This window comes from Scylla paramamosain, chromosome 15 (genome assembly GCF_035594125.1).
Source record: "Scylla paramamosain isolate STU-SP2022 chromosome 15, ASM3559412v1, whole genome shotgun sequence".
Taxonomy (NCBI): Eukaryota; Metazoa; Arthropoda; class Malacostraca; order Decapoda; family Portunidae; genus Scylla; species Scylla paramamosain.
In genome coordinates this window covers 20,935,861-20,956,227 of record NC_087165.1, presented here as the reverse complement: position 1 = coordinate 20,956,227, position 20,367 = coordinate 20,935,861, and the positions used below count along the sequence as shown (strand labels likewise).

Here is a 20,367-nt window from a genome sequence, read left to right as displayed (position 1 = left end):
GCATGTTGTGTGGGTGGTTGGGATATGGAGCTGGGTGAGGTGGGACAACAAGTCCAAGGTCAACTGTACTTGCATGACAAGTTTTCCCAATATGGCCAAAAGTAGCACCTCTTCCCAACACCATATCTCCACTATGCTACAACTGAGGGACTTCCAGTTTGTTTTCTTGTACAGAGGAAAGATTGCTAGTGAAAAATCACAATGATGTTTTGTGTTTTGTCTGAAATTGCCACACAAGGCATTTAAGAAAACCTTTTTTTTGGGGGAAAACTTAAAAGTGTAGTGTATGCTCTGCAAGGATGCATTTGTCATCTAGCCTGTCCTTTAGGGGTTAACCTACACCTCTCTAAGGAATATAGATTTAAAGGCTTCGGTTCCCTTTTGTAAGGAATACTCCTCGTCCCCTGTATCCATTTAGTCATTCCTTGTACTTATTCTAATAGACCTAAAACCTTCCTGTAATATGGGAACCAGAACTGCACAGCATTATTTAGATAAGGTCTGACCAACACCAAATGCAACTTAAATATTACTTTGGGACTTTAACTTTTAACACTCCTAAGAGACACGATTATATACAGCCTCTCAATATCCTAGAAATACTACACCTAAAAATCACATACTGGTTTCACAGTGAGTTTATAGTTGCAGCAATCCATGAGAATGTTGAGAAAAGACTAGGTTAGAAAGGATTATATTTGGGAATGGAGAAGAATGCTACAAAAAGTTTTGGCTGTGATGTGCTGTTGTAATATTAATTGAAGAACATCGATTTTGTGTTCAGATACCTGCTTAAGGGTGGAAGGGTGCTGTCGGTATGTTCTGACTTCCTCAACATGGCTGTTCCTCTCTTTGGTAAGTTCCATTTTTCCGTCTGTATGTTTAGAAATATTTTTATGTAAGCATCTGATATCTTGCCTCATCTAACACTCTTATAATTGCTCTTGCCTGAATCTTCTATGCTTCATATCTCTTCACATGAGTGGAAATTAGTATTCATTACATTAGCTGTTTATTGCCCCCAAAATTAATCACTTATGAAAATTTTGCCAGCAGCCTGAGAGTGATGTCTTCATCTGTTTGTAATTAATGTTCCTTTTTATATAAATAAAATAAATCCTTCAAACCATGATTTCATCAAAAAAAGTCCTGTACAGTATATAGTTTTGTAAGTTAACTTACTTTTCTTATCATGCTTTCCTGGAATTAGATGGAATTAAATGAGTATATCATTTTACTGGACTCTTCCATCAAAGTGTTTTATGATAAAGTAGCTCGATTTGACCTGTCCCATCCCAGACCAGGCCACACTCTAATATGTCAGCTTCATGAAGAAATCATTGCCATCATTATTCAAGTTGTGACTCTGCCCTGTTACATATACTTTGCTCACATGATCTGACTGTTTTTTTCTAACTATGTGCTTAAGTGTCATGCGTTGCTGGATGCACGCAGGATGGAGGCACTGGGTATTGTGTACTTTGAGAGATGAAGAATTTTTATTTCTATGGCTGAGAGATAGTGGTGGTTGGTGATCCTTGGCTGCCCTTTTGATTGAGGCTTCAGTTGTTTTGCTTTTTCTCCTTGCTGTTGTCTTGAACACCATTATCTCTCAGCCTCAAGCCAGGTATGGGGTTTTAGTGAACCACATTGTATAATTCTACAAATAGATACTTGAAGGTGGAAAAAAATATTAGCAGAATATTTTGATTATTAAGTTAAGTATCTTGAAACTTGTAAAGAAGACTTATTACAGTATGTTGAGAAATGTGATCATGAAGTCAGGTAATTCTTTTTTCTTTCTCATTTCCACCTAATATAATTTAATCCATGCCTGTCCTGATGTTCTCTATATAATTGGAAGGATGCTATTTGTAACATTATTGTTTTTTCCTGCGAGCATAGCCAAGTCTACAGCATTACCTTCCACCATGAGAGGGAGGGAGTGGCTACGTGTCTTGTGGTGGTCTAGCTGCTGTCCTCCACCTGGGCTAATGGATTTGATGTCATTTTTTTATTTTCCTCTTTTGTTCAAAGTAGTTTTTAACAGGAAAGAAAGGAAGTGTTATAGATGCAGTATTAGCAAACATTTTACATAGAGTAGTGCTAAATAATATTAATCAAACTTGTTATGTCTAGTAATAACTTAACTGTTTCTCTCCCCCCTCCTCCCTCTTCTGTGTTTATTATTTTTTCTTAGCTTTCGAGCTGCCCTGGACCTCTAGCCTTGTAGCCTCAGGTATTTTCTCTACCATATGTTTGTTTCACTTCACTGCCCAAACCAGACCAGTGTAGAATAGTACTTCACTCTCCACTGCCTGTCTGTTTCTTGGCCTGCCTGCTGCTCTAACTATTAATTTTGTGTACATTGATGCTCACTGCAGAAGTCAAGTCATTCACTATTTGTTGCATGTATGAGATATCTTTATTTACAAATGGATGGACAGTTTTACTTACCATATATGCATTTAGTTCTAATTAATTAAATGTAAGGCCCAATTCTTCTTATCTGGGGCAGCTGGAGTGGTGCAGGGGCAACATTGATGTAAAAACCTGCCCCAAGGATGCAGGGCAACATAAGGTGTAAAGTGTGCCCTAAGGATGCAGTGGCAACATTGGAAATAAAACTTTTTCTGAGGATGCAGGGCCAACATTAGATATAAAACCTGCTTTGAGGGGCAGTCTCCAGCAGGCTGTTCTTAGGGCTGTTTGCATATCTCTGGTAGACAAATTGAGGAGGCTTAGAATGTTGTTGGCTTCTTGAGGTGAGATGTCAGGAAATGTGATATCAGTAGTGGATGATATATCCACTACTGGATGGACCATAGCTATAGTGTTCTTGTAGCTGTGGGAAATCTCCAGTTGACTGTAGCCTTTCATCAGTTACTGAAATTTATAAATGTATAGTATTAGTGAGGCTGAAACATTCATCTCAACTGGAGATGTTAAGATGTATGATCTTGGTGGGGAAAAAAAAAAAAAATGTTTGTATGTTGTACTCCTCCCTTGTAATGAAACATGCTTGTCTTACCAGAAAAGAAATATGTTTGATCCCTTCCTGAATAAGTAAGGTTCAAACAGAAGAGAAAAATATAGCTGCCTTGTGTGGAAGTGTCTTTCCAGAATCTTGTGGTATTGCTAGAACAAACATGTATAAAATCTGTAATTGTTTAGTGATTACCTGTACATGTTATCCATTAATGGATAACATGTACAGGTAATCACATTCCATCTGTATGGTAACAAGTTTCTTAGAAATCAGTCCTTTTGACCAGGCTGTATATTTAGAGGAAAATCCTTTAGATAAAATCAAATCTCCATAATGTTTATATAACTTTAGGCAGTTGATTGGTCACAGTAAGTTTTTTTTAAAGGAAATGATGGTTGTGTGGAGTTTTGGTTCAGTAACCTCCCCTCAGTGGAATGGAGTTGGTGGGTAAGGGATGTGATGTGGTGATGTGCCCTTCCCAGTATATGCACCTCAGTATTGATTCATATTTAAAGATTGTAATTGGTGCTTCTGGTAAAGTACTTATTTTTACTCTATAGTAAGTTGTCATTGATGTTTGAAAGTATTTCTTATACAAGTAAGTGAACAAGGTCCAGTTCCATTCAGCTCATCATCAATTTGAAGGAACTCATTCTGTCAGTGTGAAGGTGTCTTTCTCCACCCTTTTTGACTTCACCAGTGAAGCACACAGGCTTTTTATGTCATAATTTTTGTACATTTAGCAATAGTAGAATTGCCTTGTTCCTCCGCCACATCATCATCTCATGAAATCTATGCAAGGCAGAAAAGGGGACTGCTGCCTGAATGACTGTACTGCATTGATATTATATTGATAGTGCTAAGCATAGGACATCTGATGGCCAAGTATATTGCCATAACTATTGCTACATGTACTGGCTGAGTCTTGTCTGACACATCCCTCTTTTTGGCAAATCACATCAGCTGGGCAGAGATTTATACCTGAACCTTCATTGTGTGTGTGATAAAAGAGTACATTATTGTCATTGCATTTCCAGATGTATCTCCAGCTGGGGTAGTGCCATGCAGAGTGGAATGTGTCACATTGTTGACATGTTGTGTACTATAGCTGTAGTGAACACAGGTGTTACACAGTTTGACAGTACTTGAATATGGTAGCATCAAACAATAATATGCTATTATTATTTTTTTTATATACATACATGGTATGTAAAGAAAAGTTAAATAATCTAGAACAGATGAGTGTTCCCTGGAAGGATGTGTACAGTGCCCATGAAATATGGACATATTGCACTCATTTCTAGCCCACAATCTCACATGATAGTGATGGTATTTTGGCCCTTTAGACTAAGGTTGTTTGAAGATTGAAGAGGCCAGTAGTTGTATGTCTCACTTCTTGGCTGATTCCTTGCTTTGAAGCAATGAGAAAAATAAATTTATAATATTATTTTTCTATGTAGCAACTGAGTTAGTCATGAAGATAGTTAACTAATACCTCTTCCTATAGATTACACACTGGAATTGGGTGAGGTACAGGAACTCACAGCTAATCAGCACTCTGGCATCTGATAATCTCAAGAGACTGGGAATGGAAAAAAAAATAAAAAGGAATAACTCAGTGTAGATTAGTGTAGATTTAAAAAAAACTTGTATGCCATATAGTCCCCATGCTGTTCCTGAGTGACAGCCCTAAAATTCTGCTTTGTGTAGTGAATTGCAGTGTCAAGATCAAAGAATGTGATCACATGGCCACTTTGTCAATAAATCATCAGAAACTTCATCATAGTACTATTTAGTAAAAACTTTGCTTTGTGGAACATGCTATTACTTGTGCAACATATGTTATGAGGCTGTATTCCATAAAGTGATTTCCAGATATAGTTAATAAGTACATAAGCAAGTACTAGATTAGAATACAGAAACTTAAGTATTGTATTTCCTCAAGTATAGATTAAGTTCTGAATGCCAAATATTTATGCAAAAAATTGGGGTTTGACCTATACACATGGTCAAGATTTCTTAGGGTGAAATTCAAGAATTCACACTTGAAATGAAGGGCCAGTAGCAACTCTTGGCTTCAGAAATAAAATACTTAATGTTACTAGTTAACAAGATAAATCTTTACTAGTTACTAAGTAATGAAGAGATGTATCATTAGCACATAAAATTGCCAAATTTATAATATACTACCTAGTTATAGTACTGAAAGAGAACAATGGTGATCACTAGCACATAAAATTGCCAAATTTATAATATACTACCTAGTTATAGTACTGAAAGAGAACAATGGTGATGATTCAAACAATGAAAACCACTGTTGTTTTGCTCTTCTTAATAATCAATCACTTTAGTGTTTTCTTCAGAAGGCTAACAGTACTGAGTCTGTGGGATCGTTATATATAATGTGGAATTAATTTATGTCACACTCAGTTAACTCTGTGTGAGCAACTAACCTGAAAATTGTGGCCACTGTTGATATATTATTGGTAGTAAACAAACCTGCAAATTAACTTACCCAGCATGCCAGATTCTCTCAGAGTGCCAATTAGCTGGGAGTTGACTGCTGCAATGTTGAGTAAATTATGCACTTATTTTTATTAGAAAAATGTAAATAGATTGTTTTAGCTTGATTGCAAAGAATTTCTATCATAATGGTGTTGGAGGTATTGTGTGCATTACAGGCAGGTAGGGTGGTGGGTTATTAATGACTGTTGTGGTCATGTGTGTCTCAAGAATATATATTTGTTGAGTGTTGATGAGTGAGTGTTTCTAATTTTGGTGACTACATTTGAGTCTTACTGATTGGTTGAAGGTAACAAAAATGAGGTGCTGTTTGGATAAGTATGTATCAGTTTGTCTGGTATAGAATGTGGAAATATAATATGGTGTAGAGAGGCATGCCTAAAGACAGCTTTACTACAGGGACAGTGGAAGTGCAAGAACAAGCTGTTGTGTCAGTGAGCTACCAGCGATGGAACAGTGTGCACCTCCTTCATCACCAGCACTGCTTCCATTCCTCACCCAGGAACAAACGCTTCTCTCGTAACACTGAGATGCCATCCAAGGATCCAACAAATAGGTATGTGGAACCTGTTATTACAATGAATTTTCTCAATGCACATGACATAAAAAATAAGATTTTCATCTGCCTTGCACAAAAATGGCCATAATGATTAATAAAGTATAAAGCTTGATGGAAAAAGTAGTATAGAAACAGATCAAACACAGAGATAAGATTGACATAAATATGGAAAGATAAGTTAAATTTTGAAAGCCTGATTGGTGGGAGTTAATACTATTTCATCATTATTTTGTGAGGTTCTATATGTGCTTTCATATGTCAGCCTTGTTTACCTAATGGCAGGTTGCCAGGCTTCACCATCCTGACAGAGTAACCCCATCATCCATTACACAACAATGCAAGGTCTTGGCAGAGTAACCCCACCATCCATTACACAACAAGCAGTCTTGCTCTAGCCTCATGCTGCTTGTGGCTGTGACTGTTGGTGACTTTCTTTCCTCAGCTCTACTGGAACATATTTTTTATTGACAGAACAAGAAATTCAGTTTTGCTCTTATGTAGTGCTGAATAGTATAACACATTATTAAGTTCAGCATACACTTCTATAAGAGCATTTGTGATTTCATCATGTGCTGTTAATATATGCACTGGCATCTGACATTGCCCTCATGCAAGGGACAGAGGAAAATAAGATAATCTCATAGTTGAAGTACGATCTTGTTAGCTTGTATACTAGTGTAGAGTTTTCTTATTTTTGCTCTACTTACATTCAGTGCTATACATTTTTGTATACACATCTGTTGCAGATCTGCAGTGAGTGTAGAGCCAACCCATGTGGAGATCATTGATGAATATGGGGGACGCCACCGTCTGGATCTAAGGGTGCTGGCCACAGATGACACTTGGGGAGCTCCAACGTTGCTCTCAGCCAAGGTTCATGATGGCCAAGGCACTGCTGTGTTCTCCCAGGTACTGCTGAGAGAAAAGGGATTGGAGATGAAAAAATTCTAAGGAAGTGTTTATTTTTCTAGATTCAAAGCTTGAGAAAACCTGTCTTCATTTGAAAACTGTAAATTCTTAATTTTAGCTGTTCTTTATAAAATTAATGAATTTAATGTTAAGTTTAGTTGATTAAGTTTGTAAAATTTGAAAATATCCCGTAACCAGACTTTTTACTTTTCAGATCAATTAATTCTGCCAAGTTTGTAATCTTCTGTTTAGATCACTCCATTCTCTCTCTCTCTCTCTCTCTCTCTCTCTCTCTCTCTCTCTCTCTCTCTCTCTCTCTCTCTCTCTCTCTCTCTCTCTCTCTCTCTCTCTCTCTCTCTCTCTCTCTCTCTCTCTCTCTCTCTCTCTCTCTCTATATACATATACATATATGTATATATATTTTTTTCGACTGAATTTAATGAAAATATACATGAGCAGTACATACAAAAAAAACAACCAAACTCCATTCACGTAAGAAAATTAGCTCCATTTCTGTTGTTTGGGCCAGTTTGTATAATGAGCCTGCTTACCAGACACCAGTGATGTGTTACCTTCCCATCATTGCTCCTTGATGGGAGAAATAGAGCCAGGTTTTTTACTTGAATGGAGTTAAGTATCATTAATATAGAAGGATACTACATAATGCAGAAATTTTATGGATAAATGAGCTCATGCTTCATGAAACATGTGACCTTTGAAGAAGAGCTACCAGTACTTCAGTGAATGGCTTAGTTTAGAGGTCAGGGTCTATACTTATAGAACTCCATTAAGGTTCCATCCTAGTTAGAAAGAGAACTTATCCCATGAGACTTAAGCACTAAGTGATTCTCCTAGCAGGAGGACTTTATTAAGTTACTGTCTTAAGGGGCCGACACTGTTAACCACAAACATGAGCAGATGTGTAATGTTTTTCGATAAATCTCATAAGAAACAGCTGAAACTACATAAAAATTATATCTAAAATATGATATATTTATCTAATGAGTTTCAAACAATCATCTGACTGTTTTAAGCTCAATTATTGAAGATGTTTATTTACCACTGTTGTCATCTTCAACAACAATCAGCTGGTGCCAACTTTGACTGTGCACCATGGCATTGCATGCATCACTTTGTCACTGATGACCCTGCTGATGGTCTGCTGTGAGGGCCCCAGGTCATCAGCACTGCACTGCTGCATCTTGCCTGTAGCAAGGTACCATAGAGTGATCACTTACATCTTGGGGGAGAGGACCTTGTCCCTTGCAGTTGATCTCTTCAGTCTTTCCCACACCAGATCAGTCACAAAGATGTTCCCAGCATGGTCCAGTCAATACCTCTTCACTAGGTCATGGTCATCCAGCTCATTCAGGATGTCCTTCCTCTTATGAAATGTCCATCACTGTCGCTGGTGGTGGCAGTGGCAGTGCAGTTTGTCTAGAGCAGCCGTTTACTGTTAGGACGGAATCTTAAGGAGCGCATAAGCTGCTCTACTACCTTGAGAGGTGTCTAAGTAAGGCATGTCTTCAGGAGTTAAGATGCTGTCTTAGGCATTTAAGGCTTGAGTTTGCCATTTTGATGACTTTAGATGATATAATGTTAAGATGGTAACTTAATGTTTATAAGTATGGGCCCAGCAGGTCTGGAAAACCAGTATTTATCCATATTAGATATCAAATAATAAAGGCAGAATAATCTACAAGTATATTGTAACACAGGATAGCTACTATATATGATGGCAAATAACTCAAAATCATACTTAGTTTCAACATTTCTGGCAGTCAGACAATGGATCTGTAGAGGTACAGGTAATGTGCAATTGCTAGTATACCTATTTACAGTCAGGTTACCACTAATGTTGGGGGTTTGGTTCCACTACCAGTCTAAGTTAGATGTGATTCACATTAGTTTTATTTAAAGCAATAGCAGAAAATTAGTATGGTTGTGACCTGGCTGTGATTGGCCCCTCAAAAATTAAAAATTAAATATTTCCAGACTACCTATAAAGTTCAAATCTTTTATGCTTATAATTGAATATAATAGATGCATAGGAGTTTATTAAAAAAATCAAAAGGATAATGAATAAAAACCAGTCCAGTAAATTAACATTCATCAAAAAACCACTCTGAGCCATTGTTAACAAACACAGCTGATGATTGCTCACTGTTGATAATACTGTGGATGGCAGTTGTGGCAGCAGCAGGTGCGACCTGCCTTTCATTACACTTACATCACTATAGATGGCAGCAGAGGCAATGGTGGTTGTAGCCTGCCCTTCTCACTAAACTCATGTCACTGTGAATGGCAGCAGAGGCAGCAGTGGCTGCAGCTCACCTTTCTCACTAAACTTACTATATTTGCTGGCACATTAGATGCACTTTTTTCTCAAAAAAAAGTATCAAATAATTACCCTGATACTAGTGCTACCCTACTCCACGCAATGGACTTTTCCGTGGCTTGTTGCACCCAGCCATGGGCTTTAAATTCTTTGCATTAGAGTATGACTTGGAAGTGAACTGATATCACTGCCTTAGACACAATTTGCATTAATATTGCACATTAGTGGCAACCTGATTTTACTTGTACTGCAAAAAAAAAAAAAAAAAGAGAAAAAGTCTGTCTAAACATGTGTCATGTTCTCTATATACTAGACTGAAACCTTCCCTGGACTATCACAGTGATACACAATCATGTATTTATCAATGAAATGGTTGATGCATACATGAAGATGATATGGTAACATATACAAAGCTACTCATTGTAATTATTTTCTACCTCATTCCAGTGCTTAAGTGAGGGTAAAGGATGGCCAGTTGTATCTAGTACACTACAAATGCCACAAACTTTGTAAAAAAAGAAAAAAATAAACAATGGGAGAGAGAGAGAGAGAGAGAGAGAGAGAGAGAGAGAGAGAGAGAGAGAGAGACAGAGAGAGACAGAGAGAGAGAGAGAGAGAAAGAGAGAGAGAGAGAGAATTAGGTATCTAAAGTATTTTGGTAGCATGTAACATCAGTTAATGGTGTGACGAGGATGGAGCTATACATGTTACTTGTAGGCATAACTACAATCAGCCTGATATGAAAAGAGTAGTTTAGTTTACATCACCATCCCTTGTGAAGTGTGGTTAGTGATGATCAGTCCTATGCACCTAGAGCCTTAACATGGTGAGTGCAGCACATATGAGCACATTGTCATGGTTACTCCTCTTTGTAGTGATGTCTGCCTGTTGTGTAGATACAGAATCCCAAAATTGTTACATAAAATTTGCTAAAGAAGGTTTTTATGTGGTTATATGTATGCTGTATCTGAGTTCAAGGAGTGAATTTAACCACCTTGCTGATAGTATCATGAGTATTTCATTTTTCAGGTACACTTGGAGCATGACCCACAGGCCAGTCTGCCAGCCACCTCAGAGGCCACAAATCAGCTGGCAGGAAGCAATATGGCTCGCCTTGAGATTCTACAGGAACTGCTGGCTACTGAGCTCAGTCTTGATATTTCATCCCATCCTTCCATAGCATACACACCTGCATACTTCCTGGGACGCCATGAGGTGATGCTTACAAATAACATGCTAATAATATCAATATCATTAAATCTAACACATAGAAAGATAAACACAAAATCAAATATACAAAATATAGACAAAATCACCAAAACTGGTGACTTATACCCTGGTTTTACATGGACCACTGTGATAGTTTCTCAGCACCAGAACTGCTGACAGTTGTTGGGCTGAGAGAATTTGGTATTGCCAGACCAACCAATCTGAGTATGAAATGAAGCTGAATGCATCACTTGTGTTGTTTGTCCAACTCAAGCTCACATCCATGTGAACTTTGCGTCAGTTTTTAGTCAGTCTTTCTTTGTGATATCACAAGTTGCAGCAAGTGCTGGAATTTGTCTGTCTATGTGAATCCATTCATTGAGAGTCTGGGGGATCCTATAGATTCATATCTCTCACCAACCTATAATACACACTCTCCTCCCTTCTGATGAGCCAAGGATGACTGCAGGAATGTGATGACTTCTTTTCCGTAATTGGGGCGTAAGCAACAGTAAGAGCTGTTCACTGTTGTCTGAAGCAGTTGGGATCCATGATTGTTGACATTTTGCAGTGTGGGGTACCCCAGTTTTGGCAACCCATGTGTAAACATCTTTCTGCCATCTGATGCCAATCCTAGTGAATGCTTTTGGCAACCTGTTACCGAGATTTTTCTGGGATTGGCACTCTCCTGCTGATATTCCCAGCTTGTCCCCCACATGCCACCTTGTGTGTTCATCACTCAATAGACCATTTATTGCCTGAGACATTTTTTCTTCAGAAAACTTGTTTTTGGCGAAGCATTCATGACCCTTGATTCCAGTTTATATATACTGCCTATATACAGGGTGTCCTGTGAGTTAAGGTACATACTTTAGGGTTTGATAGTTCAAGTAATTCTAAGTCAAAAATGCTCTATACAGATATGTTGTGTTTTGCTTCATTTTGCGAGAAATTAACATGCAAGTTGTGTGTTGCGGGAACTGCTTGCCTGGGTGGGCCTCTGCCTCCTTCCTTCCCTCTTTTGTTTGCTACATACCTGAATGATGCTGCATGGCATTAAGTGATAATTTTTTGTGTAGTCTACACGGTCAAAGCCTTGCAGGAAACAGTTAGCAGCTGTAACAAATATCCTTACTCTTACGTACATACATATACTCGGGACACCATGCATGCGGGGGGATGATTACTTATGGTTTAATAATTAATAAATTTTACAATGACAAAAATAATATAGTAACATTTCCACCTACAGCTGAAGGAGGAGCTTTTGAATCACCTGCAGCCACATATGGTTGGGGAGAGGCTGCAACGATCCCATACCAGTATTGAATTTGTGAAGCCAGGAAATGTCCCAAAACAGCCAGCCCACAACCTCCTGCCCATCCTGACTAGTGCTTGTCCACTTACTTTTTCAACTGTTAAATACTTTGAGGTGAATATTAATTTTATTTTCACCTTGGTTATTTGTTCTAGACAGATACCACAGATATTGCTTCTAAGTATTAATAGTTGGTACTAATACTGTTACTAGATACAATAAACTCTCCATGCAGTTATACCATTATCATATAAAAGGAAAGGTTCTATGGCCACATAAAAGATCTTAAACTTGCAAGATCCCAAAAGTCATATATGTACCTTATATCTTTCCACCTGCTAATATCAGTATATAAATGAATGAGAAGGGAGCATGACTAAGAATTAAAGGGTTTTGATAGAAAGAGTATCCTGAGGGCATTTCTGATACAATTATCCTTGATGGATGAGGAAGGTGATCATTATATATTTGCATATTGTCATAACTCATCTTTCATTCAAGAAAGACCATTTTATTTGGTACCATAAGGCTCGGCAGTAGTTGTTCAACAAAGATGAGGTTGGCTAAAGTTAAAACAAAAAACAAAAAATAAAATGTGAGGAGTTGCATTAACAAGGTGGCTCTGAAATATTTATAATGAGATTGATTTGTCATCACTATTTTCATTGTTCCTTGAAGCAAAAGTTTTTAAAGGCTATAATGTAATCAGATCTTAGATAAAACATAACTAATGTAACATAGAATTGTTTCTAAGAATATATACCGTACACTGATCCGCCAGAGTGGTTCACTTTGATTAGGTTCCCCTTCATCTGTCTGGCCACAAAGAATGTTGAAAGTTTGAACCAACCCCTCTCCAGTTATGAAACCTCTCTGTTCTATGTTATACTTTTATTCTGTGTGCTTCACTTACTTTGAGTAACATAAATTTGTTTTTTTACCACTTGATGGTGAAATGAAAATGTATCTTGAATCTGTTGAAATGTTTATATTGATGAAAGATAATATGAGTTCAAGCAAAAAAAAACAGGATAGTAAATTATTTTTTCATAGAACTGTCAAATTAATGTTATTAATACTATTATGTTATAGGAAAATTTCTTCTGATCATTTAAGATAATAGAGTATTAGAAGGGAGGGAGACAAGATTTTATGACAAGATGTACACTGTTCTACAATCATATTCTCCTGTGTGATTGTGTCTTTCCTTATAATACAGAATGACTGTAGTCCTTTATAAACATTTTGTTTTAAAATGTTACCTTTCTCCATTCTTACTGTATTATCTAAAATCTTGAGTACATCATTATGTTCAGGAAAATATTTTCTTAATTACTTGCCAGTTTTTTTAACTACATTAATTTGTCAATTCAGTGAAAAATCAACTTAGAATAATACTATAAGTGGTATAAACATCTACAGTCAGCAAACACTGATCTTACATCATGATGGCACATATTGTTCAGTATGTGCATTTCACTTAAAGCTTCTGAGCCAGTATAGAGCTAGGATAAATTGACTTATTGGCATCTCAAGTGCATTTCTCCTCCTCACTTGCATCCATAGCAACAATGACTAGTAATAAGTGATGTGTGATCAGCTCTGTTATCGGGGTGAAATGCATGATGTTCTGTCCATACTATGGTGTTTGTAGTGATGAGTGCAAGGCAGACAAGTTATGGTGATATCATTCCATCATAGATCTTCACATGTTGGGCTTGAAGGGTGTTGATATAGCAAAACGTGAATTTAAAAATGTGAAACTTCCAGAATGTCATGTGAAAATTTGTCGAGAGGCATTGAGGCATTGTCTTTTCACAACCACGGTGGTATCATTCCCATGGCCTCTAACTTCTCTACAAAGGTAGTTGGACTCTAATCTGACTCTTATGGCAAGGTAGGTGAAGGGAAGCAGTGAAGATGCCACCACCATAACTGTGAAAAGATCATTCCTCATTTCCTTGTTTGACAAATTTTTGTATGAGGCTCTGGAACTTCTGCATTTTCTAACTCACATCTTTAGCTATATGGACACCATTCAAGCCTGTCATGTGAAGATCTGTGATTGAATGATATAACCGTGATTTATCTGCCTCACACTCATCACTACAAACACCACAACATAAAGAGAGCATAATGCTTTTCAACCTGAAAAAGCCAGTTACACATCACCAAAGACTCACTGAATACTGACTCTGGAAATTAATACTGGTCGTTGTTGTTATGGTCATGAGTAAGGAGGAAAGATGCACTTGAGATGGCTAATAAGTCAATTTCTCCCTGACCATATTTTATGGCTGCTGGGAGGCCTTCAGTAAACTATGTGCTCCCCGAGCAATGTGTGTCACCAAGACACAAGATTGATGTTTGCTGACTGTATAAACCTTTTTTTATTTACCTTGAAATGTTGTGCGTTGAACAAAAAATATATTGTGCATAAAGAAGTGTGAGTAATGGAATCATGGGTAAATGAGGTTAGGATGCAGCCAATCAGGAAATCTATAACAAATGCTGCCTAGAAGCTACATGACCATTTCCCTGAAGGGAGTACATATAGTATTGTCAAGCATTTCACCTTTTCAGACTCTGGCCACTACTTCCTTGGGACGACTAGTGATATACTGTGAGGTGATGTCCTCCAGCATGAGAGTAGTTGCTGGCAACCCCCCACTGGTACATGGCCTTGTGGTTATCCCAACTCAGCAAACTCATGGCCAAGGTGAGACCACTGAAATTGTACAAATAATATTATTCATTATCATAACATTTAAGGTATTGAGTAATTTTGTTCCTGAATGGGAATTGGGAAGAGAGCTGGATTTCAATGTGTGTGGGAGCCAGATGACCACAAATGTTTATGCCAAGCACCTCAATGCACAACTGTTTCATGGATTGTGAGTAGTGTGCGTTCATATTCCAGAGCATAGTTTGTGAACTAAGCTAAAATATATTTGCAAAACTAGTTCATGTACCAATTTGTTCATGATGTGGGATGTTCATGAACTGAGGTTCTACTGCAGTCAGAAAATGGCAGAGAGAGAAGAACAAGTCTTAAATCAACCAGTATTGAATTTCTAGCAAAGGTTTGCATGAAGAGTTTGGCTTTAGAGATAGATAGATGGCAGTGGTGCCATCATGATGAAATAAATTGAAAGAGGAAGAAAGGTTGTAAGTGAAAAGTTTGGCTTTAGAGATAGATGAGATGGCAGCGGTGCCATCATGATGAAATAAATGGAAAGAGAAAGAAAAGTAGATATTTTTGACTAGGTACTTGAAGTCAAGTTAGAGTTAGATCTGGAAAGATTTTGACATTTTTATTGATGGAAGAGTTTTTTTTTTTAGCTAGTTATAAAATTCTTAAGCTGATTCTTGGCAGAAATGTAAAGTGCATGAGTTTAAGGAGGTGAAAGGGGTCAAGTACAATTTGTGGGTTACCTCTTGATCATGTATAGCACGAGAACAGGCTGAGTTGAACCAAGGTTTAGCATACAGAAATGGGTTCCTGACATGGAGGCAATAGTCATTCCATGGAAAGTCAGAATAATATTTTCTCAGACCCCCCTCCATTTAGCAGAGGTAGAATGTTAGAGGCATCTTTGCTTCCTGAGGGGGAAATTAAGTGAAAGGGCAAGATACAGATATGAGGTCATGATTGGAGGAGTCAAATGAAAATGACGGTTTTATGGTGAAATCAGTGGGGTTGACTCAGATGTGGTTGTCACCACTGTACTCACCATGTAATAGTCTTCTCTCTCTCCCTCTCTCTCTCTCTCTGGCTCTGTTTAGTGATGTTTAGTTCAGTAAGAATTGGCAAGGATGTGGAAACACCAGGTCACTAGAGTTTCTGTGTATTTACAAGATTTACACACAGCTCTGTTCTCTGGCAAGACTGTCAGCTGAACAAGCCACAGTCCCTGATTGCCCTCAACACCAGTCTGCTGGCGACACCTACTGTCATCAGCACTGTGGGTGGCAAAAGTTGACATTATCAAATAATAAGTTTATTACTTGAAAAGAAAGGTTACCATTAGAATAATAGTAATATTATATAGATAATGAAGAAAATATCTACAATCTCTCTTATATATATATATATATATATATATATATATATATATATATATATATATATATATATATATATATATATATATATATATATATATATATATATATTCTTCCCTACATCTTCAAAGTATGAATATTAAATAAGCCTACTTAATATCCACATTTGCCTGACCTCTCTGATCATATGCTAAACAGGTTAAGAACAATTCTGCTGTTGGATCCTGGGTATGCTTGTGCATTTAAGTCTTACACAAGGATGGTGAGTGGAAATCTGTCCCTTCCACCCATACAGACTTGATGATTTTTTATTTAGTTTTAGGGAATATGTTTGTCTGTTTGTGTGTGTATACAAGAGTGTGTTTTTTGTGTTCATGTTTATTTTAATTTTCTTATTAAAAATTGTATTTAAATATTGGAGGGCACCTGTATGGTGGGTTGTTTAGATATGACATAACCATTAATTTGTCTCACCATTTTGCACAGGTCGTGGTGGCAATGTCTGGCTGTCTCCTTTGGGGTGTGCCATGTTCTCTATCCAGTTTCATTTTCACCTCTCATCTCCTCTGGGCCAGCATCTGTCCTTCCTGCAGCACCTTGTGGCTATGTCTGTAGTGCAGGCAGTGGTCACACTCCCAGGCTACAATGATATACCACTGCACCTCAAATGGCCCAATGATATTTACCTTGGGTCTAACCTGAAGATTGGAGGAGTGGTAGTGGAAGCTACAACTGCAGGCCCTCAAGTTATAGCCAATGTTGGTGAGTATCTTATTGTGTTTATCTGGGTGCATTTATTTAATTGTGCTGCATTATACCTAAGCTTGTATTGTCTCATTTTAATATATACATGTTGTGAATGCACTCCACTGTTTAGTACATTAAAGAAAGCAACTTTGGTGTGTTGGTAATTATCTTCAGCTTCAGATCATCAGTATAGCCATTTGCCAAGACTTAAAAAAAAAGAAAGAAAAAAAAAGAAAAAAAATCACAATACTATAGTCAATTCAGAAAACTTTGGGCAATTAAATTTAAAGTACCCAAAATTTTTACAGTAATGGCACATGGGCTGGAAACTGTATCCGGGAGTGCTATGTTGCATGCGTCTAGTCTGTCTCTGTCGAGGACTGGGTGGAAACTTGTTATCTACAGGGCTTGCTTGCCCAGACTTGTTTCCAAAGCCACTACTATACTGTGGGCTTCCTGACAAACTAGCATTTGCCACACTTTCGGACAAACCATCACCGGCCCCACTAGATGTCCCACCAATCCACCAAGGCACAGGCCAGTGTGCCAACGTGTGGTCATCTGCCTATGTGGCTGCCTCCTTTAAGGTCTTAAACCTTTTCTCCTGTAGCAGCAGTACAGTCTCTTTCTCAGCCTCATTAACAAACTGTTCCATTACCATGAGCTCCTTTAACTCATGGTGGTATGAGGTGGCCTGCACACTAGCAATCCATTTCTCAAATGTTTCCTTGAGATAGCGAGCACATTCTAGATAAGAATCACTAGGCCTTTTCTTCCCTCTACGGAACTGCAGCCTTATTATGAGCCTCTGGCCGCAGCTCGCAGGCTCTCACATGGGAAATTTGAAGTGTAAACATTCTTTTTCCTTACATTTAAATGAGGACAGTACTGTACTGTACAATACAGGACAAACAGTTGTTATTAAATCCTTGAATATAACATGCAGCAGGGAGTAGAGAGAGACAAGAGAATGACTGAACAACTCCCTGTAAATAATGAATGATGTTTGTTAGATGTATCTTAATGAATGACCTTCAGATATTGTGAATTTTTGGTTTTAGCAACCCACCCTTCACCATATGTGTTGATTATATCGAGGGTTTACTGTAATTCATAAATAACAATTCAAATATAGTTTTATGTATAGATATCAAAAGGACTTGAAAATACCATTAACAGAGGCAAGTAGAGTTGAAATGGGACAGCCAAGAGCTAGAGTTTGCAGAAGCATTTCCTGGCCCATGACTTTTGGTTGGTTCCAAACATGTCGTGTCCCAGTGATTCCTTTAATTCTCTTCATATTAACTGAAGTGTCATCCTTGATCACATGTCTAATTTTTTATTTGTAAAATAATTCCTTAAAACAAGTAAATAGATTGTCTTTGTGTCACAGGTTGTGGAGTGAACCTGAGTAACAGCAACCCTACTGGATGCATCAATGATGCAATAAGACAGTACAATCAGGAGCACAACACTGAACTGGCTGAGTTTGAACGTGAGGTGTTTCTGGCAAGAGTATTCAATGCATTGGAAGAACTCATCCACACCTTCCAAACTCAAGGTCCAGGTGCTGTGCAGCACATCTACTACAAGTACTGGCTCCACAGGTATATACTCTGTGTTTTGTAGATATAGGTGGATGAAGGAATTTGTGTATAAGGAGATAGTCAAATTAGATGTGGGAGAAAACCACAAAGAGAATGAATAGTGTGTGAAGAGAGAAGCAGATGCAATGGAGGTGCCTGTACTGTAAGGAGGAATTTCATACATATATATATATATATATATATATATATATATATATATATATATATATATATATATATATATATATATATATATATATATATATATATATATATATATATATATATATATATATATATATATATATATATACATACATACATACATACATACATACATACAGTGGAACCTTGGTTACCGAACATCTCCTTTTTTGAACAACTCAGTTTTTGAACAAAACTTTTAACTCATAATTGCTTCGGTTGCTGTATCATAATTCAGTTTTTGAATAGAGTTAATTGATTTCAGATACTACAAGATGTAGCAAAAGCAGCCACTTATTACTAATTTATAGTTTCTATAAAAATTTCCTTCGTTTTTATATATTTGGAGGAGAAACACACATGGTAAAACATTTGTTCAACCTTTGAAATAAGTTAAATGTTATCCCATTGAAGAAGTTAAAGAACCTTGATGAAAACAAACAAGGTTTGGCTCTCAGGAGTTATCTTGAGCCTTCTGTGGCTCTCTCTATGACCCACATCACCATAAGTAGTGCACAACTGCATTTTCCCAGTAGCTTTTCCCAGCAGCAAGATGTCTAAGTGTTATGATCACCTTAATATTGGCAGTAAGTGGGTTGCTCCTCTCTGTGCCACTCTGTAAAGCTTCCCTCACTAGATCAGTGATAAAGACCTGCACAGTCTAAACAATATCTTTTGATGAGTTCTGTGTCACCAAATTCATTCAATACATCCTTTCTGGATAAAACAAAACTCTAAGCTGGAGATATGGAGCGGCCATCTTAGCAGTGGGAGTGTTGGTCATTATCTGCTAAAACTTGGTGGATGGGTGTCTGAGAATGGATTAATCTATTTTATATTGATTCCAATGGGGAAAATAGTTTTGGTTTTCGAACATTTCGGATTTTGAATGGCATTCAAGAATGAATTAAGTTTGAAAACCGAGGTTCCACTGTATATATATATATATATATATATATATATATATATAAGCAGGGTGTCCCACAAGTTAAGGTACATACTTGTGGATTTGATAATTCAAGTAATTCTAAGTTGAAAATACTCTAAACACATATGTTGTGTTTTGCTTTATTTTGCAAGAAATTAATGTGTAAATTGTATGTTGCGGGAACCACTTGCCAACCCCCTCCCTTCTCTCCTTGGTTCACTACATACTCCAGTGGAACCACACAGCACTAAATGATCATTGTTTGTGTACAATCTACATAGTTAAAGCCTTACAGGAAATATTTAGCAAATGTCAGATTAAATTTTTATATGTGTCAGTGAAGAAAATGAACAGATAACAAACCAATACAGTGGTTGTTTAAGTGCTACTTTTTAAACATGCATGGCAACTCACTGCAGCTGTCACTCCGTCAATATCCAACACTCAACAGTTGATGTCTTAACACCTAAGTGACAATACTTGTCAATCAACTGACTGCCAGTGCATCTTTTTGCTTTGGTGAAGATGTCTTTCACATACAATAACAATGAGTATTCGGACATGATATTCATGTGATGATATTCATGACATGATATTCATTCTATGATGGGAATGCCTGTGCTGCAGCAGCAGAATACAGATGGAGGTACCCTGACAGTGTTCTACAGTCTGTCAGCATCTGTAGAATCTGGTATATCTTGTATCTGGTATCACAGGATCATCCCTGTCCAACTTCTCCATCCCTTCCAGTATTCTATATAGTGCTGTCAGATCACCTCTTTCCCTTCTTTTTTCCACTGTAGTCAGGCCAAATCTCTTCACCCTTTCTTCATAACTATATCCTCTTATGCTTGTAGGGATTTTAGTTGCAGCTCTGAATTTTTTCTAGCTTTCTGATCTCCTTCAAACTTGGTGAACACACTAATGCTGTATACTCCAGTCTTGGATATATCATTGTTGTTATCAGTTTTTTTTTATCATATCTTTATCAA

The 20,367-nt window shown here is 37.3% G+C and overlaps 1 protein-coding gene across 3 annotated transcripts in view; it reads left to right on the top strand.

Annotated features, from left to right (window-relative positions):
* Positions 1–20,367, top strand: part of LOC135107630 (uncharacterized) — a 49,635-nt gene that overhangs the window by 24,892 nt on the left and 4,376 nt on the right. For 2 of the 3 annotated variants that reach the window (XM_064017697.1, XM_064017695.1), the window contains 9 exons: positions 785–855; positions 2,201–2,239; positions 5,912–6,068; positions 6,818–6,980; positions 10,348–10,533; positions 11,780–11,959; positions 14,429–14,564; positions 16,397–16,672; positions 18,051–18,264. In XM_064017697.1, coding sequence (XP_063873767.1) covers positions 785–855; positions 2,201–2,239; positions 5,912–6,068; positions 6,818–6,980; positions 10,348–10,533; positions 11,780–11,959; positions 14,429–14,564; positions 16,397–16,672; positions 18,051–18,264 — 1,422 coding nt within the window. The remainder of the gene's footprint in view (positions 1–784; positions 856–2,200; positions 2,240–5,911; positions 6,069–6,817; positions 6,981–10,347; positions 10,534–11,779; positions 11,960–14,428; positions 14,565–16,396; positions 16,673–18,050; positions 18,265–20,367) is intronic. The other variant, XM_064017696.1, reaches the window with a different exon arrangement.